This window comes from Sardina pilchardus, chromosome 23, assembly GCF_963854185.1.
Source record: "Sardina pilchardus chromosome 23, fSarPil1.1, whole genome shotgun sequence".
Lineage (NCBI taxonomy): Eukaryota > Metazoa > Chordata > Actinopteri > Clupeiformes > Clupeidae > Sardina > Sardina pilchardus.
Genome location: NC_085016.1, coordinates 22,590,330 through 22,615,329, shown reverse-complemented (window position 1 = coordinate 22,615,329; position 25,000 = coordinate 22,590,330). Strand labels below are relative to the sequence as shown.

General features: G+C 43.2%; 3 protein-coding genes across 4 annotated transcripts in view; 2 read left to right on the top strand and 1 right to left on the bottom strand.

Moving 5' to 3' along the window:
- LOC134071413 (kinesin heavy chain-like) overlaps window positions 1–6,087 on the bottom strand; it is a 25,198-nt gene extending 19,111 nt beyond the window's left edge. The window contains exons 1-9 of the mRNA XM_062528121.1: window positions 5,636–6,087; window positions 3,513–3,600; window positions 3,304–3,377; window positions 2,195–2,299; window positions 2,047–2,095; window positions 1,868–1,923; window positions 1,492–1,579; window positions 921–1,045; window positions 61–165 (exon numbers count right to left, since the gene is read on the bottom strand). Coding sequence (XP_062384105.1) covers window positions 61–165; window positions 921–1,045; window positions 1,492–1,579; window positions 1,868–1,923; window positions 2,047–2,095; window positions 2,195–2,299; window positions 3,304–3,377; window positions 3,513–3,600; window positions 5,636–5,761 — 816 coding nt within the window. The 5' untranslated portion in view covers window positions 5,762–6,087. The remainder of the gene's footprint in view (window positions 1–60; window positions 166–920; window positions 1,046–1,491; window positions 1,580–1,867; window positions 1,924–2,046; window positions 2,096–2,194; window positions 2,300–3,303; window positions 3,378–3,512; window positions 3,601–5,635) is intronic.
- Window positions 6,088–9,291: 3,204 nt separating this feature from the next.
- Window positions 9,292–21,004, top strand: idh3b (isocitrate dehydrogenase (NAD(+)) 3 non-catalytic subunit beta). 2 transcript variants are annotated; one of them, XM_062527625.1, is made up of 11 exons: window positions 9,292–9,365; window positions 10,057–10,230; window positions 10,494–10,614; window positions 11,088–11,148; window positions 11,569–11,701; window positions 12,638–12,771; window positions 12,933–13,035; window positions 13,124–13,270; window positions 14,125–14,219; window positions 16,224–16,284; window positions 20,550–21,004. In XM_062527625.1, the coding sequence occupies exons 1-11, from the start codon at window positions 9,321–9,323 to the stop codon at window positions 20,625–20,627; spliced, it is 1,152 nt and encodes a 383-aa protein (XP_062383609.1). In that variant the 5' UTR covers window positions 9,292–9,320; the 3' UTR covers window positions 20,628–21,004. The 2 variants fall into 2 exon arrangements, with proteins under 2 accessions (XP_062383609.1, XP_062383608.1); XM_062527624.1 differs by lacking the exon at window positions 20,550–21,004 and adding an exon at window positions 17,853–19,993.
- A 1,670-nt stretch (window positions 21,005–22,674) lies between these two features.
- LOC134071787 (uncharacterized) overlaps window positions 22,675–25,000 on the top strand; it is a 19,424-nt gene continuing 17,098 nt past the window's right edge. Inside the window, exon 1 of the mRNA XM_062528629.1 lies at window positions 22,675–23,044. The gene's annotated coding sequence lies outside the window, so the exon portion shown is untranslated. The remainder of the gene's footprint in view (window positions 23,045–25,000) is intronic.

The following is a 25,000-nucleotide window of genomic DNA, read 5'->3' as shown; positions in this document are numbered from 1 at the left end:
GAGATAGATAAGGAGAGAGGAAGAGACGCAGAGGGTGAGATGATGGTCCAGGGTACTCACGGTGCCCTCGGCCAGCGCTGAGATGACGTTGCCCAGGGCGGACAGGGACTTGTTGATATTTTTAGCCTCGTCCAGCACAGCTCCCTCCGCTCCCGTTTTACTGACCTTAAAAAGCAAATAAACACCAGTGGAAGGACACCGTCAGGACACACACTCACGCCATTAGAGTTTTATAAACGTTTTTACAACATCAAGGTGATGAAACTGCTATTCTCTCCATGTCGACATCATTAACGCAGGAGAACACAAATATAGAACACAGAACTTCCAGAAGGTTCTTCTGACATGGGAAATTCTGGCCCTCACCAAACTGGCAGATTGAGGCCAGCAACTTTTTACAAGGATATAAGGTATTTCTACATGTAGACTACCATTACTTATGTATACATCTTAATCTCATATGAAGTAGCATGAGTACTGTGTTCATCAATTGCATTTACATTGATCTGCCATGCTCTGCACTGTTGAGATCCCATTCCGAATGTTACATGGCACTGAAACAGTAGTACCGTTATTTATTTATCTATTTATTTATTGGTTTATTTATAAAGTTATTTATTTGATTGAGGAAGCTAATTATATATGAAGGCTACTCTTTAAGCCCATATGTAGTAGTGCCTCATTAAGACATTATCAATATGTAGAGGCCAACAACTTCACTGACAATACAGGGTATTTCTACATATAGACTATCATTACTTATGTACATCTTAATCTCATATGAAGTAGCATAAGTACTATTTAATTATATTTAATCTTTTAATTATATATGAAGGCTACTCTTTAATTCCATATGTAGTAGTGCCTCATTAAGACATTATCAATGTAAAATAAATAACAGTGTCTGGTGCCTCCCTCACCTTCTCACTTCCTGCCAGATCCACCAGGTAGAGCTTCCCAGAGAGCTTTTTCTCCGTCTCCACGTTCTCCTGCTTGATGTTGATCAGGAAGATGCTGTGGCTTCTGGAGCTGTGCTCGTTCATGTCTGGAAATCACAAACACACACACACACACAACACATATCTATTAGAGCAAACACTAGACACAAAAAAATATATATCCCACAGCCCACCTGAAAACCTTAACGCATAAAATAAATAAAAACATGGGTACTTTCACAGAGAGGATATACACTTAATTTCAAAAGGTCTAGAAATGACACCTTCTTGAAACTCTCTTCTTTCCATATTTATTTTTGCTTAATCTGATTACATGATGAATAAAAATGTTCATGGTAGCTTGTCAGTAACAATTTTTTGATTGGTACTTCCAATGTTACAGTTGTTTTGGGGTGGACATCTGAAAAAAATGCAGTTATTCAACATATTTTGAGGTACACAGACATGTACTGTATCATGTCTAGCTCTTCCCCATGTCTTGAAACTACCCATCTATACGTTTTTTAAAGAGATAGAGAGAGTGAAGTCATACTTGTGACGGCAACGTGACGATTGGCTTTTCCCTCATCAATGACATCCATCACCTCTTCAGGACTGGAGACAAATCGCTCTGTGCAACCCTGCAGGAACACGTTTTCATTCAATTTTCATCTCTATGCAATCTTACAGACGATCTTATTCTTACAAGATCTTATACTAATCTGCTTATCTAAGGATGAGATATTGTGTCTTTACGTTCTCATACAGTCTATATGAAGTAAATGATCTGATATGATCTACTTCTTAATGTTTTCATCATTTCTAGTGAACAGTGGAATAATGAGATTCTCACTAGACCTAAACTGAAATAACACACCGTGCGATATCCTGTTTAAATCTTCCTCTAAACACTAAACAGCAAAGCTCACCTTCACATAGGGTACACGATTCTTATCTTCATGCACAGCCAGGTTTGTCTTTGAAACTAAAAAAAAAAAGTTCAGTGTCATTATACAGGGAGATCATGTTTATTATTATAATCAAACTCAAGCAGACACATCACACTATCACACACCAAAGTCAACCATACAAAAGATGAAGAGCTTACCATCCAGTAAGTCCCTTATTTTGTCCAAATATATTTCAAAATATGAAACCTGAAACAAAGAGGACAAGACCATCGAGTTTGAATCTCCAAATATCATACATCTCTACACGCAAGCATATAGATGACTCACCAGATTCACTCGACTCACCTTGATGTGAAACTCCAGGTTCTCGTCCATGGAGTAGATGTGGTCAAATATGTCATGGGAGATACGAGGGATAATCCCCATCAGCTGGGGGTCGTGCAGCTTGCCCTGAAGACAGAGAGGAGACATTAGGACCACTTCTTATACAGTAGGAACTTCTAGGAAGTAACCATAATAGATGATATTTGTTTATTTTCATCTTAATTTGACCCTGTCCAACTTCATAAACTGTGAACCAGTTTGTGTAAACTCTATTGTTACCTCCACCAAAGAGGTTATGTTTTCATCGGGGTCTGTTTGCTTGTTTGTTTGTTTGTTTGTCTGTTCGCAAGATAACTCAAAAAGTTATGGATGGATTTCCATGAAATTTTCAGGGAAGGTGTGAAATGACCCAAGGAAGAAATTATTACATTTTGGGAGTGATCTGTCACCGTCTGGATCCAGGAGGCAGTTATGTTTTCGCTTGGCAGAAGTCTGCGCTCCCTGAGTTCTTTTCTAGTTTTTAATTGTGTTATACAAATAGAGTGACTTGACTTGACTAGATGAGCTCAGCAGTAACTGTAGCACCAAACATCATAAACGCAGCCAATATAGTTCACTGTTTTAGCTGCCCTGCTAAGGACACGTTAATGAGCTTGTGTCCTGGACCTGAAGATAAGATGAAGACTAGTCCTGAACTTAATACTGTAATAATAGTAATAATAATAATAAAAATAATAATATCGCATTTTATTTATGGGTGCCTTTCTTGACTCTCAAGGTCACCTTACAAAATCAACAATAAAACATTCAATCAAAAATGCTCAAAGTTAAAGCTCTTCTTCAGTGACTTACTGAAGTCCTCTTTTAGCCTATCTATTAGTATTGCCTAAGTACAGTATTTCGAGTCTGTAATGCTGCTGTAACTAGGTCATGTTATGCCTATTGCTTAAGTTGCTCTCTCTTAGTATTGCCCGCTGTAAGTATGTATACTTACTGTAGACTTAAGTCTACTGCTGTAGGCTGGCTACCTGTTATGCCTTTGGTTCCCTCCATAAATATGGCTTAAGTACAGTACTCTACATAAGCGCTGTTACTGGGTGATGTTGTGAGATGCAATTCATAATGGTCACCTCCATGGTGTGGGTCTTCCCAGAGGAGGTTTGCCCGTAGGCAAAGATGGTCCCGTTGTAGCCTCCAAGGACATCTGAAAACAAAAATAAACTTCCCTCAGTCACTATTATTCTGAAGATTGAAGGGCACAACGGTGAAAGCTGGGTATTGAACCCACAACTTCTCAGGCGACTGCATGCTAGCCCAGCTCCTTAACCCTCTCACTGACCTTTGACGATCTGTTTGGCGCAGGCATCGTACACCTGTTCCTGGGCAGTGTTAGGGGGCAGGACCCGGTCAAAGACGTACGGTTTTCCCTTAGAGAGAGAGAGAGAGAGAGAGAGAGAGAGAAAGAGAGAGAGAGAGAGAAAGGTTGACAGTTGCTATATCAAATATGATCCATGCTTTACAGTAGGCCTACATCACTGTAGCCGGCCTAGAACTGGGTTAAACAGCAGAGGTCTAGAACATCTTGAAAGCAAAACACTAAGCCTTCCATTTCTATTTCCATAAAGCCGTATCCTAATTTAAAGGGAGCCTATAACATCCCAACCACAAGCTTGAACATCTGGGGATGGCACCACGAGAGGGGCGTAACGATCCACACATGGACTCCTCTGTCAGAAAGACAGATCCACTAATTAGGGTTTTCTTGAGTAATTTCCCACACATGGCTCATATACATGGCTGACGTGACACATTTTAGAAGAAAGGAAACCGATATTGATTCCCCAGTCTCCACCTGAACTGCAAGTTGCAATCATGCTTTTAATTCATTGATAAATGAATCAGTGGACAGACACACACACACACACACACACACACACACACACACACACGCCATAGATCTGGATGCAGAATGGATAATGGCATGCTTGCATTCATCTTGGCATCATAACCAATTACTGTAACAGCTTTAGCTAAAGTGACAATACCTCACCGATCTTAATACACCTTAAATCAAGGGTGAAATATCAAGCACAGCCACTCTGCCAAACATTACTCTGGAAAGACGCTGATCTCAGTATGCTTCAATGCTGACGCAGGAGCAATATGAAGTCTGCAGGGGGGAAAAAATCCCACTGAGAACATTTCAACTATTAACATAAACACACACACGCACACACACACCTACACACCTACACACACACACACACACACACACACACACACACACACACACACACAGGATACACATACACAGCCGAGCCAGACAGCCAAGCCGCTCAAAACAACGACCAAGCCTACTTTTCAGAATAAACGTCAGTCAGTGACATTATAAAAAACTGGATCAGACCTTTCAGAGCACTTCATCACATGTGCAGTACTTCCACAACAAATGGCAGAAATTCAGAGACGCTCTGAAATACTGAACTGGGCCTGTAGACTGTTCTCTGGCTTACGAGACTGCTGACACTCTCCAGGCAATGTAAAGACAATACTGAACCATCGCTCCAAAAGTGAAGTCATCCATCATCAAGAAATGCCATTGTCCTCCAGTAGCCTATCACAGACAGGCCTGTAAGGCCCACCTTGGAAAACAGTCAGTAAAGGCACCTTTTGAAAACATTAAACAGCAAACTGGTTGCTGCATTCTGGAAAATACAACTCAATACATTCAAGACACAAGGAGTCTCAACGCCATTAGTTGAAGGAACAAATAATTTATGAGGATGCAATCTGGCAGAGATGGGTGTAAGCTTCCTTCCTTATAGCTCTTAACTAAAATGAAGAGGCAATAATCATATGATAGAAGAGATGAACTCAAGTTATATTTTCCGGCCTCCTGACATGACTGCATTGAAAGCCCGTTCTTCGTCAACGTTAACACACACGAAATAAATTGCTGGGCCATATCAATCAATGATTGCTTCCGGTAATAACAGATATGGCTCAAATAGCAAAGAGTAGGCTATCACACAAATTATTGGGCAGACTGTCACAATGTAGGCACCCTAATACTGCATGACGACATGTACTCGGCAAGGTTGTGTGAAGCATTAAATCAAACAGGCCAATTTTCCATCGGTAACACAAAGACGATGACAGGTTCGAGGACAAATCCAGAATAAGCAATAATTTCCAGGTAGCGCAATTTTCAAAACGCACCTAACACATAGTCATTAACCTATAATAGTTTATTTACAGCAATGTATCGGTCTATCTGCTGACCAAACCATGTGTTTGCCAAATGACTTGCTGCGTTCACACATTTTCGCTATGCGTAACGCCTGGGAAAAAGAACGCAGCCGTCCGACGCCCTGCTTGGTGGTTTGGTCATCGGCTCATGTGCATCTCTCAATCGCCCAGAATAATAGTCTTGTCAAAATAATAAAATATATCGGAACTTACTGTTATAACCACCGTGTCGTCCTCCTTGAATTTGGGTATGTATTTATCTCCCCTTGTGATTTCGGATTCATTTAATGGCCTGAAACGGCACATTACTTTAACACCGCACTCGGCAGCATCCGCCATCTCAGTCTATCCTGCGGACAGATATCCGAATAAACTTTACAGAAAATTCAACGATGCATGAATGTTGGTGTGTCTTCTTAATGCCCGTTATCCTCGCATCAGTACACGCCGTCCATTTGCGCTATCCAACAAATAGATCAACTCAATTGCGACTATCCATTCCTATCAATTACAAATCGATCCCATGACATTCGATCATTTAAAGATGACTGAAAATAACACCCAAAAATGTAACAACCATCCAATGGAACAACTGAGGTAAAGCTATTTCGTCTCTTTAGTCGACCAAACAGCGGCGGCTGTTCCAGAGTTTCACCGCAAAGTATTGCTGGCGTTGCTGTCCTGCATCAGCACCACTTCCCCCTCCCATCACCGAGAACCCACAGACAGTCTGCAGGGGACTGACACTTCCTAAATATGAGCTAAGCATTTCGGGAAATGTAGTCTTGGCTTGTTATTATTATCATAGTACGAAATAAAGAAGCCTTGGTGTAAAGCCCACTTTTTGTGCTGCTGCGTTGGCTATGCGCTGGCTATGTGGTGTGGCATTGCAGGGGCGTGGGCTACTGAAGAAATTTGGCAAATTCGGAAATTTGTCATCTATAGCCATTGCTAAGCCTAAGGGCTAATTAAAACGACATCCCAATGCACAATGGGCACACCTCTCTTGGTGTGTTTTATATGGTATCTCAGGTGTAGGCCTACAGATATTGGAATGAGCAGCAGATGCATATTTTACAAGTTGTCTGAAGGCTACACTGCAAAAACTGCTCATCTAATAAAACCGAATCAAGTGTTATTAATATGTCAAGATAAAAATCTAATTGGAATTGTTTTAGTAGGAGATAAAGAGCTTTCTCATAAAATCATTTGACTTATTTTTAGATGTCTCATCATGACACAAGCAAATTTGTTTGCCAGTGTGTTAGCACACTTGTCTGCCTACTTTGACAAATTTGTCTTGATAAGAATCCTTAAAATAAGTCAAAGTCTTCTTAAATTAGGCTAAGTCAAAGTGATCTTTCGAGAGATCACTAAGTCTGTTATACTAAAAACAATACCAAACAGATTGTTTTATCTTAATTAATAACACTTACCTATTATTTTTTGCACTGTAAGAGGCCTATCAGCATGCAAATCCTACACAAAAATAAACGCTTGATTTTTGCCACCATTTTTTTTAAATGAAGTGAAATCCCAGAGGTTAGTTTAAATCATTCTCCATCCCAGCAGTGTTACGGCAAATACTGACTTCCTTCCATGGCCCGGTAATGGCCTGGTAGTGGCCCAGTAGTGGCCCAGTAATGGCCCAGTAGTGGCCCGGTAGTGGCCTGGTAGTGGCCTGGTAGTGGCCCAGTAGATGGAATCAGTTGGCTGACTATGATGGTCCAAACTGAAGGACACGGGGCCTCAACAGAGACTTTTCATTGGCTAAAAATACATAAGTTGCGGTATTTCAGAGTGTCCCCCGGGCTTGAGATTATGCACTTAAGCACATGCATCTCTGTCCTGGTAGTGTGTCCTGATCTGATGCAGTGATCTGCTAAATGGGCGCTGGTAGCGGGCAGTATCAGTGGACCGTGGGACTGCTTACAGAAAAGGACAGAGCAGAGATGCCACTATGTGTCGTAATATGTTGGAAAAGTGCACCCCCTTGTGGCGCTTGGTTACAGCTCAGGCCCACTGCAGAGAGATGGTTCAGTTCTGTAGGCCTAACCAAAGATAATTAAGGGCGGAGCAAGATACTTCATGAGAAGCCACTTCCTGGAACCCGAATCGCAAGAGGGGGGGTCAAAATCCCCCTTTATGCAGAGCAGAGGCAGCAACTGTTCCATTGAAGTCTATGGACATAGATCAGAATTTCAACTATATGCTAAAATCTCCATTCTCTAGAGTTAGGAATGTGAATTTTGGGCAAGGTTTCATGACCCTCAACCCCTTCTGACCACTTCAGGTACCTTTTTAGCATTTTTGAGCATTCCCGTCTGGAGAAAATCGACTTTATATCAGGTGTGCCCCTCTTGTTTATTCTGCTTATTGGCCGGTTGCTACGTACGCTCTACCTTGACAACATATAGCCAGCCAGCTGAACCAAATCCTGATTTGTGCTAACGACGATCAGATGGCGCTGGGGTAACTTAATGAGAGCAGCGACATATTTCCATTATTCCATTGATGTTTTTATTCAATTCCTTGAAATGTATGCTTTGTGTGTGTTACTTCCATATTAGAACTAATAAATGTAGAGGGCTTGAAAGAGCAGCAAGATTATTTTGGAACATCATCAAGCATTGATAATCGAGTGCTTGATTTTGTACACCTGTGGAAAGGGACCTGATGAAACCCATGAATACGTCTGACACGCAATGACGCGCCTCTTTATGCAGAGGAAGTGATCCCCGTTTTGCGCCCATAGACATGAACTACGACGACGTATCTTGCTACGCCTTAAGGATCTTTGGCCTAACTAAAATAGAACTAAAAACCATGCCTATATGGCACCCATGATGGCACCCCTAAATGGTTCTTTAAACCATTTTGAAGGGTCCATCAAAGGAACCCGTAAGATTTTTTGAAAGTCTGCATGGTATAGCACCCCAAGAACCTTTTTTTTAAGAGTGTGGCAGTTTTCCTTAATCATTGTAGCCTGTGGCTAATTGGATCCTGGCCAGGTTTTCCAGACGACCCTTGAGTCTATTCATTAAATGCCAATTTTAGGGTACTTGGTGAGTCACACAGATAGCGACGCTGTGCATATTCTATGAAAATATGTTTGACCTACTTATCCTCAATATTCATGTACGTTATTCTTCCTTGCACAGATAGCAAAACCAACGCTGATACTTCAAAATTAAAATGAATCAAACTTTAGTGTAACGCCCTACAAAATGTCGCCTTTAAAACTCGAGACTTTTGACTTTGTTTTGTTTGTTTGTTTGTTTTTTTGTTTGTTCCCAAGTTACCATTAGCTCAATGTTGTTGTCTGTGCCACCGGAAATGTCGAACGCACATGTTTGTTTAGCCTATGTTTATGCAGTTGAAAGGGTCTATGAATGCTCTCTGCTCAGGATGAAGAGAGCGGAGTGCAGATCAGGCAGTGATGGTTGATTGGATGGTGTGTCATACAGATGAAGTGTCCAATGATAGTAGATCTCCCTCTGACTGACACACCAAAACAACATATAGGCTAAAGTAGATGATTATGGATTAAGAAAAGAGTGCAGAACATAGGCCTACTCTTTATGTAGGCTATGGTATGACTAAAGTGACTGGACTTGATTTATTATTAAAATAATCAGTGACTGAGCATTGGTCAGTAGATTTGGTTATTAACGTAGATGTTATGGCTGATCAAAAATCTTTGTCCAATCTAAATTCCTTCAGAGTGAAGTTATTTGTACTTGAGCAGTCAACCTGAACTTCTTTTGGCAACTAGTTTGTCCTGAGACAGGAAAGTTGATCCCTTCATCAACCAGCTGCCATATATGGTCGCACTTCCTACTGTCACGTCAGACGCTTGCGCACTTGGCCCCGCGCTCCTAGAAACCGCATTGTATCCATGATGGCTGCTGCCTTGAGACGGAGTCTTGTAACATTGGTCAAGGTGAGTTCCGATGGAGAGCCAGTTTCTAAAAATATCAAAATTTCTGACAAAGTACCGGCAGTGTGAAGAGATACTTGTAGATGTCTTCTCTGGTTAGCGTTCCAGCGTTCGTTTTAGTTACTGTAAAGCACCTCAACCTCTGTGATGTTTCTGGTTGCTAGTTAACGTTAGCTGCGGGTGAGGGCTGCCAAATACTTCAACTGACAGGCCACGAATCTGCCACAGTTGTGTGGAATTGTGTCATCTAAAATAAATTATAATATGGTCTTATTCTTAATGGCAGGGCCTACAAAACATGGTCTGTGGCATCTCACCGGATGTCCTCTACAAAATCGTTGTTAATGAGGCTAACCTGCTAGCTAACTTGTCCTGCTCCGCTATGCCAGTGAGGTTTGGCATTTCAACTCAGCAGCTAAATTCGCGTTAACCTCGGCGTGTTTGTCATTCAATCTGCCGTGGTGATGCAAAAGCATCTCTGCATTCCGGGGCTGACTCCGCTGCTGCCTGTCTTCGGTTCTGCGAACTTATGTCTTGCGTCTGCCAATTTACTGTCCATATCGAACAAGCTTATTCACTTTTCCCGTCAGTTGAGTTAGGTGATAGCGTTATCCCTGTCAAATTAATGTCAAATTAGTTTGAGTCTACAAACTCTTCTAGAGGTGATGGATAATTATCTCGTGTTGTGTTGAAGGGTGCGAGTGTGCCCCTGTGGCAGCCAGTGAGCGCGAGAGCCCTCAGCCTCACCGCCTGTCGCAATGTCCCGGAGGCGCCCCCAGCTCGTGCTGACAGCACCTTCAAGGTTACCATGGTACCTGGAGATGGCGTCGGACCCGAGCTCATGACTGCCGTCAAGGAGGTCTTCAAGGTGAACAAAAAAGTCTCTCTCTGTCACTCACATACATGTATTTATTTGTAAAGAATATATATTGCCCTCTTATGCTTTATATATTATCATTCTTTGCTTTTGTGTACGTGAATCACTATTATGAATGTATGAAATGGGCTATATAGATTAACTAGCCTTGCCTCATCCTAACTTTCAAAGTCATCCATACTTTAATTTTTCATTACCCCATTACCCTTAATCTAACTCTGAGTGTGTGTGTGTATGCTGTGTGTGTTCCGCAGGCTGGTGATGTTCCGGTAGAGTTTGAGGAGTTCCACCTGAGCGAGGTGCAGAACATGGCCAGTGAGGAAAAGCTGGACCAGGTGCTGACCTCCATGAAGACCAACAGGGTGGCCATGAAAGGTGAGCTGCCAACAGCCAGGCATAGGGAGCTCAGAGAACAACAGTCACTGTGTTTGCATGCACTTCAGTATCCCGGTGATGATTTTGAAGTATCCTGGTTTTGTGTCTGTATGTGAACATCATCACTTCCCGATTTCAGAACCACGGATAATTGAGAAATCTGCTTATGCTATAGTTGAAGTACTTCGAAATTAACTTTATTTTTGGTTCACATGAGTATCAGGATTCCTTGTGTACAGGATCCATCATCATGTACACAGGGATATCAATTACCAGGCTGCTCTGTGTTCAATGAATTTCATATGAATGCCATATTTTGAATATGATCAAAACCAGGAAGTCTCATATCCTGGATCCCATAACTGGGATTTAAGTCCTTGTAGAGGCAGTCAGTGAACAATAGCAATTGTTTTTGATTGTGTTGGAATCCTGAATAATATTGAGAGTTTGTGTCCACTTTTGTGTGTCCACAGGAAAGATTCACACTCCCATGGAGTTCAAAGGAGAGCTGGCGTCCTACGAGATGAGGCTAAGGTACTCTACCCATCTCATCATCATCATCACGCTTACTTTAAGAGTCTGTGTTTAGCTGTGTACCAAGGGCACCTGTAGTGACCTGTTTGTGTGTATGGTTATGGTTATTATTATGGGATTTTGTCCAAAGCGACATACAAATAAAAACATTAATTCAACAATTTAAAAGTTTGTCAGACTACATTAGGGAGAATCGCGATAATAAACATCATTGTCAATTCAACCAATCGCCTAATGAAAATAAACAGTGAAAATAAAGGAGAATAGCAAATAAACAATAATGCCCATTCAATAATATAAAACAGTAACAGTGGCATACTAGTAAGGCTACATTACGGAGAATAGCAAACATAAGCAACAATGTCAATTCAATCAACAAATAAACAATACTATAATATACAAACCATGATATGTGTGCAGGAGGAAGCTGGACCTGTTTGCCAACGTGGTCCACGTGAAGAGCCTGCCCGGCTACAGCACTCGCCACAACAACCTGGACCTGGTCATCATCCGCGAGCAGACCGAGGGAGAGTACAGCTCCCTGGAGCACGAGGTAAAATCCTACACACACACACACACACGCACACACACACATGGAGGTATGCAATAACACATATGTAACTGTATCATGTTTGACCGACCGTGCGGTTAAATTCGTCTTATCAATCAAAATAAGCAATTTAATGTTGCCGACCATTGGTACTGATTCAGGCTCCAGTAAAAGTCAGCACATGTTCAGCCACCCATCAGTTCAGCACCTGTATCAGACAAAACTGATAAATCTGATAAAATTATACTCAAACCTACTCTACCTAGCATCTCTTACCAGCGCGTCTCTTATGACCTGTACAGACTACACGACTTTAACGATTATCTTTTACGATTGACCATGTCAGACTAGGTGATCAGAGAACCACAAAATCTTGAAGCGTCTTGGCCGCAAGAGTGGCCACATTACAAGATCATCTATCGTAGTCTTCTCGTCCTGTGTCGTCACAGTGTCAACACGGGAGTCGTAGGAGATTCCCCAAAAATGCTAGACTTTTGGTCGTAACGTCGTAGAATGTCGCAGACAATAAATCGCGGGTCGTTGAACATGTCAGATTACAAGACGCTCCCCCCTTTGAACGTCATTCCCGACTTTGAATAGTCGGACCCGACAATGGAAATTTGTCGGCCACGACACAATCGTGGCAAAATCGGGCTGAAATCGTGTAGTCTGCACAGGCCATTAGACGTTTGGAGGGAGCTTTACTTATCATGCATACTGTGCAGCTGTCGTACAAGCCATCTACTGTAACACTTAAACACTTACACACGCACACACACACACACACACACACACACACACACACACACACACACAATCACACATATATACATGCGCACATACATGCATAAACATACACACATACACACACATGACATGTGATCCATTGGTGGTGTTCTGAGCTGTATAATGTTTACATATCCTTCTCTCCCATGACAGAGTGTGACCGGTGTGATCGAGTGTCTAAAGATCATCACTCGTGACAAGTCCCGCCGCATCGCCAAGTTTGCGTTTGACTACGCCACCAAGAACGGCCGCAACAGGGTCACCGCCGTGCACAAGGCCAACATCATGTGAGTACAACGTGTGCGTGTGTGTGCGCGTGTGTGTGCGCGTGTGTGTGCGCGTGTGTGTGCGTGTGTGTGTGCGCGCGTGTGTGTGTGTGTGTGTGTGTGTGTGTGTGTGTGGTGTGTGCGTGCTACTGCTCCACTGATCTGTTCTTGTTCCTGTACAGGAAACTGGGTGATGGCCTGTTCCTGCAGTGCTGTGCTGAGGTCGCTGAGCTGTACCCCAAAATCAAGTACGAGAACATCATCATCGACAACTGTTGCATGCAGGTAAGACCCTACCTACCGACCCTACCGTGCGTGCGTGTGATACAGAGCCCGGATTGTATTTGATTCCCCCTAATGTCTTGTTCCCCAGCTGGTGCAGAACCCATACCAGTTTGATGTCCTGGTGATGCCCAATCTCTATGGCAACATCATCGACAACCTGGCAGCTGGGCTAGTGGGCGGAGCCGGGGTGGTTCCCGGGGAGAGCTACAGCGCCGAGTACGCCGTGTTCGAGACGGTTAGTACCCAGCCTGCTCATCTCTGTCTCTTTATCTCTCTCTCTGGCTTTCACCCCCCACCCCCCCAGTCTCGCTTTCTCCTGAGTATGCTGTGTTTGAGACGATCAGTGGCCAGTCTGTTAATTTCGCTCTCTGGTTTTCTCTGTCTCTGTCTGTCTTCTTTTTTTCTTTCTTTCTCTCTCTCTTTCCTTCTCTTTGTCTTTCTTTCTTTCTATCTTTCTTGCTCTTCCTCTCTCTCTCTCTCTCGCTCTGTCTCTTTCTTTACTATTTAATGAGGTGGTCAGTGCCCACTATATCTGTTCTCTCATTCTTTTTCTTTGCTCTCTCGTTTTGTTTTCCGTTCCCATGTAGCTTCTGTTTGTTCTGTCGAATATAACTGTCTGGAAATAATTTGTGGTGAACTGTCAGAAGTCCCAAGACATTTTCAGTGACAGTGACGTTTTGTTTCGGATTGTTTCCAAACATGTTGGCTATCTAGTAATAATGACCATCATGGCAGACGTGTTGACATGCTGCGTTACCATAGTGGGAAACCAAGTGCCTGCGTTACCATAATGGGACATGTCATGGCTATTAGTTAGAGTGCAAGCTGTGATATGCTGTAAATAACAGAATGGCTCTGTCAATTGGTTGGTTGAATGAATGAATGAATGAATTCTGAAGTACACCTCTTGGAGTTGTAAATTGATTAGTATGTTGAATGGATGAATGAATTCTGTAGTATACCTCTGGGAACTGTGTATTGATTAGTATGTTGAATGAATGAATGGATGAATGGATGAGTGAGTGAATGAATGACTGTTAATGATATGTTGGGCTCAGAGTGAGGATCTCTGTGGTTTGCCACCCTCAGGGAGCGCGGCACCCGTTTGCCCAGGCCGTGGGCAGGAACATCGCCAACCCCACCGCCATGCTGCTGAGTGCTGCCAACATGCTGCGCCACCTCAAGTCAGTCTCCTCCTCACAGCACCACCCCACTCACTCTTATTACACACACACACACACACACACACACGCTGAGTGCTGCCAACATGCTGCGCCACCTCAAGTCAGTCCCCTCCTCACTCTACCACCCCACTCACCCTTATTACATACATACACACACACACACACACACACACACACACACACACACACACACACTGAGTGCTGCCAACATGCTGCGCCACCTCAAGTCAGTCTCCTTCTCACTCCACCACCCCACTCACACTTATTACATACATACACACACACACACACACAAAAACTACATTAAATAGAAAGTAGCACATTGTTTATGACCCATAGAATACACTCAACTTTATTTGAAAACTATTTGAAACATTATTTTTTCAGTGATGATGTGTTATACTGTAAGTTGCTTTGGACAAAAGAGTCTGCCAGGTACCATACACATAAACATATAGACACATACAGTATAGCGTATTGATTAGAATGTTATGTGCAGGAATCACACTTGTTTTCTACAGCTATACCTTTACTTTTGACATGGCTGTTACATGGTGATAGTTACTGGCCATAGTTATTATTATTATTATTATTATTATTACTATTATTATTATTATGCTTAATGTAGGCGTTTCAACTTTATTTGAAACTATTATTTTTAACTAACGTAATGTTCATACACTGTAAGTTTGGACAAAAGCGCCAAATAACATAAACATAACTGCCGGCCTGTACTACGAAGGGAGCTCAACCTACCCAGATGTAACCCAGGGTTACTTTGCTAAACCGGGGTTGACAAAACCTGGTTATCTTCATTGGTGTTAATCGGTACTACGACGCTGAGTAAGAAGTTGATTTGTTGAACTGGAGTTAACCTCATCGGAGTTGGTGCGCGTTCACATAAAATGGGCGGGTTGCAGCGCAAATCACCACTTTTAATGATGACACGATCACGTTATTTTATGGATAAGGAATGCGCAATGATTATAAAAAGTTGCGAGGAATTAAAACCCACTTTACGATACATCAAATACGTCGGCAGCAAGCAAAGCAAGACAAGGCTGTTGGCAACGTAGGCTATTGCAGATCGGATATATGAAAGTAAAGTTTTATTTCATGTTCCTTAAATAGCCTATTTGTTACGGAGGATTAATAGCTTACGGAATGTCTGAAATGTGTTGAAATAAATACATTTTGAGTTCATAAGAGTCCTACAGATGCAACACAATGCATGCCATGTATATTAATAAATATTAATAGAGGATAATTGAATGTTTAGCCCCATTGACTGATTTAGTGTATGCCTATCCTGTGAACATTTTAGATGCAACGGCAGTGCCGCTGGCAGCAGGTGAAAATGGAACTCAAAAACATTCCGAAGGTTTATAGGCCTATAGTTATAGCTTGCATTAATATTTCATAATTATGAAAATATGTTATATTGCCAATGCTTATAGCCTCCACTTTGCCTCGATCAGCTGACAAATGCAACGAATTCCCTCGGCTGAGAATGTATAGGCTATCTTTCATAGAGAATATTATATGGAGAAAGATTCTGGGGGTCTTTAAAAACCCTCGCCTTGCGAAGAGAGGCGTTTACAATTTGCGCTCCAATTATGTATCTTCCAGGTAGCCTACGTCGACATTGTGGGGTGTGGTTAACCGCAAACCTCGGGTTAACCAAGATCATAACCTGCTCGGAGCAGGTTTGAGATGCAGCGTAAATTGCCATGGCAGCATACCTCGGTTAAAACCTATCCACCTTTCGTAGTATGGGTTAACCGGGAAGTTACGCCACACGTGATCAACTTACTCTCGAAGTTACCCAGCTAAGCCAGTAACCCCGCTTCGTAGTACAGGCCCCAGGTGCTGAAAGTGACCAGCCATTGTATTAGATGCTGTGCATGTTGTTATGGTTCGGTACAGATGTGAGCATGTTAATGGGTAGGGTGTGTATCTAGCGCCCCCCACTGTCTAACCCCTTTGCTGCGACTTCTCTTCCAGTCTGGAGTATCACGCCAACATGGTCTCCGAGGCTGTTAAAAGGGTCATCAAGCAGGGCAAGGTGAGACTGGGATTCTGTTTTACATCCTTTTAACTTACACACTTACAAACAGTAGAATGAACATAACTAGTCATACTGATGCCATGTTGGATAACACATTTGAAACTTGGAATGGGAAGTAAGCTTACCAATTGGGGAACCGAAAACACATTGATGTTTGATATTGACCACTCCAAAGCCATTAATCAACAACGTACACAAGATGCGTTTGTGCGCTTACTCGTGTCCAGATTAACGAGCTTCATTAATCTGGACACCAGCCAATCAGGATGTGCTTGGAACATCATCGTCATGCTCATTCTACTCCTTGTAGTTCTGCAGTTTTACATAACGACTGTCAAAATCACGCACAGCGAACTTACATTCAGTCAAAAGTGAAGCCACAGAAATTACCTTAAAAAATGGTTTCAACCAAATATACTTTAACTGAATACACACTGTCGCTCAAAGGTTTGAGGTCACTTAGAAATGTTCCATTTCAGTCCATTATATACAGTATACCAGCTGAGATCAATTGCAATGTTTTTTTTAATTAGGGCAGCAGTTTTCAGATTACATTATGTGCTTACATAATTGCAAAACGGTTTGCCAATGTTCTCTCAGTTAGCCTTTTAAAATGATATCAGATTAATAAACAGAATGTGCCTTTGGAACATTGAATGAATGGTTGCTAGACATGGGCAATGTAGATATTGCATTAAAGATCAGCAATTTCTTTCTACAACAATCATTTGCAACATTAATGATGAAACCAAGGACACATCTATTAAGTGACTCCAAACTTTTGAACGGTACTGCACTTTAAGAATATTGATCATCTTTAAATATAAACATAGACGTTTTCTGTTTTTCTACCCTTGCTCTGGTTCAGAAAAGCACCAGCTGCTCTGAATGAAAGGATTAATCTAAATTAATCTAAGGCTAAATAAATGAATATAAATATGAATGCACTGCACAGACTGAGTGTATGACGCCGTTGAGTATGCTAACGAAAAAGACCCCCCCCCCCCCCCCCCCCAACGTATGCATGTGTGTGTTGATGGTGATGACAGCAGTGTATGGTATTGCCATGCCAGAAGGACACTAACATGTCTGCAGATCTAACACCACTACCGGCCTCCTGCACCCACATCACATCACATCACCTCGTCGGCATGGCTACGTCTCTGTCTCCATAGAGATGGAGTGTTTGTGTTGTGTCTGGGTTCTGAGTATCAGGCTGTGATGCTGAGTCACGTTAGGGAAGTTGCATGTGTCAGACCGACATCATAACTTCACTCATACACACACAAACACTTTCACCCACACATCCCCCTCCGAGAGCTGTGTGTGTGTGTGAGTGCGTGTGTGTGTGTCACTGTGGCGTCTCAGGGAACAGGAAAAGGGTGTGTTGCCTGTTGGAGGAAGCTGATGTTGAGTTTTGCACATGACTGGCAGAGAATCAAAAAGTCAGTTTCTTAGCAGCAGTGTCCCTCAAGATCCTCCTTCCAACGTTTTTTAAACATCGTCCCTTTATTGTTGTCGTGTGTGTGTGTGTGTGTGTGTGCGTGTGTGTGTGCGTGCCTCAGGTGAAGACGCGAGACTTGGGCGGCTACGCCACTACCAGTGATTTTGTGCGCGCCGTCGCGGCCAACCTCCGCCACCGGCCCGTTTAACGAAGAACCTCAGGCGCCCACTGAGCCAACCGACCCCACCCCACCCCACCCCATGTCCCCACCACCCCACCCACCTCGTCTCCTCTCGTCTCCTGCCCCCCTGCCTGCCCTCCCCTGCCCTCCCCACACCCCGGACCACCTGCCACATGCCGTGGATCTGCCCCTGGGATGCCCCGACTAGGCGTACTTCAACTAAACAGTTTACTGGGGCGTTAAGGACAAGAGTTCCATGCCACCCTCCACTCCATTTTGTGTTTCTAGTCTCTCAGATGAGAGAAAGGTTCCTTAGGTTCGGCTCCCTCGTAGAAGAACCATTCACTGACCTCAAGTACCCCAGTTTAAGTAAAAGATGTAAGGGTTCCCTTTTAGAACCTGTTCTGCTATGATTACACGCCCAGGAGAACCTTTAAACGGTTTTAGATAACGGTTTTCTATTTAAAGACTTGATTGTTCCACAGTCTCTGGATCAGGCGATCTGATCGGTGCTGTGATAAGCCCGCTCACTGCTCAGATTCTTTCCACTTCCTCCTCTGTTGTCTGTCTGTCTTTCTCTCTCTCTCTCTCTCCCTTTGCTTATCTCTTCTCTACTTCTGTCCCTTCTCTCTGAGTCTTCTGTCTCACACGTGTGTGTGTGTGTGTGTCTCTCTCTCTCTCCTTTCCCCTTTGTCCTGTGTGTACCTTCTTATACTGCTTGTCTGTCTGTCTGTCTTGTCTCTTTGCATCTCTTCTGCCAGATCACCCTTGTCTGCTTGACTCCCTGTACCTGCTGCATTGTTATATACTCTGCTGGGATTTTCTGACAACCGGATAGATTTCTGCTGTGTGTGCGTGTGTGCGTGTGTGCGTGTGTGCGTGTGTGCGTGTGCGTGTGTGTGTGCGTGTGTGTGTGCGTGTGTGTGTGCGTGTGTGTGTGTGTGTGTGTGTGTGTGTGTGTGTGTGTGTGTGTGTGTGTGTGTGTGTGTGCGCGCTATAGTCTGTCAGAGGGAACGGAAGAGCTAAGCCAGTGCCCTGATCACAGATTCCACTGCCACTGTAAAAGATCCTATCTGCAGTCGGTCTTTTCCTGAACCAGACTGTCAGCCGTGACGTACAGCAGCCCTCCCAGTGTTCTGTTTGCAGAGCTGGAGTGTGTGTGTATGTGCGCGTGCGTGCATGCATTTAGATTACTGGCCTTCAAGCTTTGCTTCTAGTTTTGTCTTCTATTTGCTTTTGTCTTCTTTCTCTCACTATTTTGGTGAACTGTAATGATCCATACAACCCCTCCTCTCCCCGAAATTCCTTTACTACCTCAACTCAGGGTTAGACTCTCCCAGCAATTTCTTTATGAAATCTCTCTTCCTCTCTCTGTCTCTGTCTGTCAATCTCTCTCTCTCCCTCTCTCTCTCTCTTTCTTTCTTTCTCTCTGTCTCTCGCTCTCTTTGTCTCTCTCTCTCATTCCTACCTCTGGTCAGTTCTGACTCCTGAGCCAGTGAGGGGTATCCGTTACGCAGGGCTTTCGTACCTGATCGTCCACTCACCAGCTATCACTGGTCCAATCACTGGGCACCCCGCCAATGACCAGTAGCCTACCAAATGACGCAGTATTAGCTGTTGCCATAGAAACTCCTATAGAACATTCTTAACTAGTCAGTGACTGCTTCTGATTGGACGGCAGCTGGTCCAATGAAATGCTCTGTTAATACAGTGGAACAGTCGTCATCGGTTGATGGTGTTTCGCGCTGTGTCGTAATGCTAAGGGATATTTTTTATCTGTAACATTGCTGCTAGCCGATGCTTTAGCATTTGCGCTTTAAAAAAAAAAAAAAGCTTTTGTCTTAAATTGATATGTATCATTTTTTTGTTATGACGGTTTCCTATGTGGGGTCATTTCTAGTGTAGAGGTCCACTGGTTTCTTATTGGTTGGGAGAAAACACTGTGCGGAGACGATAGCAATCATGAGTCAGTCTCATCAGTGAGTGTCATCATCTCGGGGCCACAGCGTAGGTTGATCATGCTGTTGCCTGTGTCATATCATGCTGTTGAACAGTCAAATAAACAATCAATTAACTCTGAAGCTTGTCTGTGTGTGTATGTGTGTGTTTGTTTGTGTGTGTGTGATCTGATAGCGGTGTGTGTGCTACTGACTTCTAATAAAACGGTGTGTGTGTGTGTGTGTGTGTGTGTAGGGCAGATAGGCAGGCCCTCTGACTGGGTTCTGGGAACCTGATCTCAGTGTGAATGTTTAAAGGTGCATCAGTGCAGAGTTAAGCCAAATATACTGTATTTTAAAATACAGGTAACTTTTTATAGGTATTCATCATCATATTGAACCTTACATGCAGTAGTTGAGAAGTTTGTGTGTGTTTGTATGTGTGTGTGTGTGTGGTGTGTATGTGTGTGTGTTTGCACAGGTGAAGGGTTATCAGGACTGCATGTGTGGGTGTATGAATAGGGGGCTGACTGTCAGTGTGTGCAAATACCTTTTGTGTTTTACACAATGTGTGACTTTGAGATAGCTGTCTAGTATGTAGATTGAGTGTGTATTGTGTAGGTGTGTGTGCATGTACTGTACGTATACGTATACTGTACACTGATGTCAGGTGTGTAATGAGATGTTTTCCCTGGGACAGGTGCGCACAGGTGACCTCGGAGGTTACGCCAGCAGCGATGAGTTCACCCGCGCGGTCATCACCAACCTTCATGCCTGATCCTCTACCGGACCTGCAACAGCAGACACACACCCTGGAACACGCACACACACACATTCAGACCAAGCCTCTCTTTAGATGCCCCCCTTCACTAAAAAAGCACAAAGTTCAGCAACCGTAACCTCCTTACGTTTATATCCGCCAAGTTAACAGGGTTGGAACAACGTCATCCACATTCCATACAACTGTATTCTCTCTGCTGAATCTCATCGGACGAGGCACTAATTATTGAGACCGTAAAAAAAAAAGAAAAAAGAAAAGAAAAGAAAGACGTGGTATGTCTTCTGTGTATTTATTCTGCTATTTATATGCTTTTAGAGTTTATGCCACATGTATTCATTTGTGAAAAATAAAGGTACTTGTGTGAAACACCTGAGATTCTTCACTGAGTCAAAAAGGAGTCAAAGATTTGTACTTTTGTAAAATGTGTTGTGAAATGGCATTTAGCTGCTTAACATTCCTGTGCAGAGGTGTGGGAAGGGATCACCAACTAAATGTTATAATGATGAAGAAAGATTTAGAAAGAATTTGATAAATAGATTGAGAGAGAAGTGGCTAAAAAGTGCAAGTTTGTGTAAGTGTAGTATGCCAAGTTATAGTTGTATGTGTGTTTAGGATGTGGATAGCTTGAGGAAAGAACCTGTCAGTCAGGTGCATTGAAGAATTAAATGAAAGAAATCAACGTTATCATGTATTCATATCTGATCAGCTGTTGGAGGATACTGTATCGTTAAGATGGCACTGTAAGGAAGCAACACTCAATGGCAAAGCTCCAAATAGAGGAAGTGGTGGAACTACAGTGGGCAGATACCACTGACACACTTTGTGTGGTTTTTTCATGCTTCACTTTTTAGGAAATAGAAAGTGTCAATCCATAATATGTAAATGATTGTTCGACTGAATTTTGGATTACCTCACGTTTCACTTTGTATGGTTTTCATAATTCACTTTTTTAAAATTACTTTTGTTGGGCTGACATAGATTACCTCACATTTAACTTTGTGTGACCCCGAAAGTTCTACGACCAAATAAAGAATTGTTTTCTGCACTGGTGGGCATTAGACAGAGAACAAAGCATGTAGTGCCTTCTTGAAAAATCTGAACACCTATAACTGGCAAGATTATTTCTCAGCAATGCCAAGTCCACCAATCAGTGTCCAGTTCTCCAATTAATGTGCCAGTCTAACTAGGGCAGTCTCTCATGCAAGACAATCTTCTTGGTTTCTAGGTTTCCAGATCAGTCACCTTTTGCCTGAGAAGTTACGTAGACCCCTGATATGTCCTACTTACCAAATCACCAGGAAAGAGTTTGACATTTAGGCCTAGAGTGGTTACATATTTTAATTGGTTTCATGATTTGCCTAAAAATGTAATAATGCCTCTGGTATACAACTTTGCGATGAAGAATGGGACCTTTTAAAGAGTGACATTACATCTGGAATGTTCTACTAGTGACACACTAGCATGAGATTTCACAGGACACTCAAGTCATTGTCAACATTGTTGAAGACACAATATAAGTGATGTTCAGTCGAGGATGCGCAGACTGACAAAAGGTTCAGCACATTTTAGATGTGTTAGTGTCAAAAGAATAGCCTAATAGTTGTCAAATAATGCTTACCCTTACCAAAAACTCCTATCAGATTCTGGAACCAATAGGATCCTATAGGATTGACAATTATAGGATTCCAATCAGATTTTGGAACCAAAACCGGTAGGATTCCAAAATGTGATTGAAATCCTATAGGATTTTTTGGATAAGGGCAGAACTAGTTGTCCATCCTGCTGTTCACGCTGTGGTCTGTGCATTAGTTTATCTGAATCTGAGTTGTAGGCTACTTTGTGTCGCAGCCTTCAACAAGTGACTAGCCACAGGATGGCGCTCTGTATGTGAAGGGTGTGACGCCTGTGCGCTGACTCCCTTTTGTTGATCCAGTTTTCCTCGTGCGCTTCCCGCTCCACCGCCAGATGTCGCGCGGCACCGTCCGGGGGGGCGGGGCCTGTCCCGGGAACTCGCTGCTTCCCATTCCAAGCGCAGAGACACAACATGGCGGAATAGGAGAGGCGGCCCCTGCGCCCGGATACAGCGAGTAGAAGCTCAGGAGACTCGCTAAATGTGCCCCGCTGGAAGCGAGAATTTCGTCTGTCTGTCAGAGAGAGCCCGGAAAACTTTGAGGAATTTGGGGCTTCTCTTTGACATGTAATTTGGGGGGCCAAGAAAGCCAGCGATCTATCACCCCCTCTCCAAATTGGCCGTCTGCACGGGATCATTCCAGTTACCCAGGCCCCCCACCCCGCACACACTCTCGGTTCTTGGGGTGTGTAGAGAGGGGTAGGGGAACAGAACGTGGAGAAAGAGGAAAAATAATTGCACTTTTCTGAAATATAACGCCACGCGTTTTGGGAGAGGAGTCGTGGTGAGTGACTTTTTGGATTTGCTTGTTCTAATCATGAAAAAGTCTGCGTCTGGGTCGGTTTCAGATTTTGTTGTAACATTACACTCCGGATAATACAAATAATACCAGCCAGGTTTTGTGACGCTTTAGCCCGTTAGCCAAAAGGACTCAAGTGAGAACCTTTGATCTGCAAAGAAGCTGAAGTCGGAGTAAAGGGCGAAGAGGATTTTATGTAACGCTCTCTCTTGGTTATGTTGGGAGCGCATTCAATTACGTTTCGAGCGACATGAACATTCAACAGAACTAGCTGGGAGGCAGGGAGGGAAAATTAGTACGGGGGCTGGATAGGGGAGGGGGGGCGAGAGGAAGGGAGAGAGACCATACCTTTTATTGGAAGTCAGTCAGGCCGATGGTAAGCTAAACCGTGAGCGTGTTCTGTGAATGCTTTCACTGCAGTTCACAATACACAACGAAAACAATTGGCGTCCAGTGCGTTCGAGTCGCGTTGGGCTACCTGACTGAAAGTAACATATTGATCAGCGCTTTGTTGCTAGCTACATGATTCGAGAGGGTGGGGAGGGGGGTGATTGGGGGCTTTTGTGGGGCGATAGGCCAGGAATTAGGTCGTTCAGACACTCAGCCGTTCCCTATCAAATCAAAACAGTTGGATATTCAATTCCCATTGTTTCCGCAGTGAACATCGCGAGTCGTTGGTTTGCTCATTTCCTCACATAGTTCAATACTTTGCCTGTCTGATCCATAACGCAGTATTCTCTCCAAACACTGGAAATTTCCTGTTCGGCAGCAGTGAGCACACAGCTAGAACTAAACGTACTGACTTTTATAAATGTGTCTACATTACGAGCTAGCTGTGTCGAAGAGATTGTCTATCCTACATTGTGTCTGTTTCATAAGGCTGTGAGTGATCTGAGACCTCAGGCGGAATTGTACCTTCGATAGAATATCAGAATGCTTTCATGTGTGTAGCAAAATTCTCCTCATTTGTAACACTGTTTCTGAATTCGAGAACCAAGCTGGTTACATTTCTTTTGCGAACAAGTAACACGGGCAGTTCGATAACATTGGATGGCTTAAAAGCTTGAGGCATAGGCTTATAAGCTATGTTTTTGTCTAAACAAATAATGTAGGCTAAACTTAAACGAGGGGAAAATACTCTGAAGGTCCGACACAGCCTGCCACAGGTCCTACCAGACAAAAAGTACAGCTCCACATTATACAAAACTCAGGAAATGGAGCCATAGTTAGGCAGTCATTTGGGATATCACAGTAGGCCTACTGCTCTCTGTCTGTATGTTATGGACTGTAGTAATTAAATAAATGCTGTAAGTATTGCTGTAATAAATCGTAACTGATAAGACATCTGCCTTTTGCACAACAAACTTGTGAAAACTGCATAAAGTACGCCCACGTTGTATATACATTTTTATTTGATTTTTGAATGTGGAACAGACAGTTGTGTCATGGAGGACATTTGAAGTGATGTCTAGTAGGCTACTGCTGTGCGAGAGGAGTCTACTCTGAGGCCTTGTCACTGATATGCAAGCCTACCAGATGTGAGATCAGAGGGCCGTGTGAGAATCTTAAATTGGGTGTACTTGAAGCGATGGACTCGATTCAGCGTTGGGACTTTGATGTTTGAGTTTTTTTTTTTTTTAAATCGGGGCCAGAGTCTTGCAGTGGTGTAAAATTGAATCAGTGGACCCAGATTATCCTCTGAATAGGATAACATGCGTTAGGCAGATCAGTGTGAAGTGACTAATACTATATCCAGATCAGAGGCAGACCGCGCATCGCAGTCACAGGCTACTGGCCTCCTCCAAGTGCATGTAGCTGCTACGCCAGTGTCACTAAGGACATTTAAAGTGCCATTTGGGGCCACTGTGCCGGAGAAGTCTTGTGCTGATTTGTCAAACGGCAACATGAGTGACATGACATTTCCCTCGGGCTTTTACCGCA

Excerpts from the sequence above, each read along its gene's own strand:
- idh3b (XM_062527624.1), top strand. The coding sequence starts at position 9,321 with ATGATGGCTGCTGCCTTGAGACGGAGTCTTGTAACATTGGTCAAG. Across the intron at positions 9,366-10,056 it reads GTCTTGTAACATTGGTCAAG|GGTGCGAGTGTGCCCCTGTG; the intron begins GTGAGTTCCGAT and ends GTTGTGTTGAAG. Across the intron at positions 13,036-13,123 it reads TCGACAACTGTTGCATGCAG|CTGGTGCAGAACCCATACCA; the intron begins GTAAGACCCTAC and ends CTTGTTCCCCAG.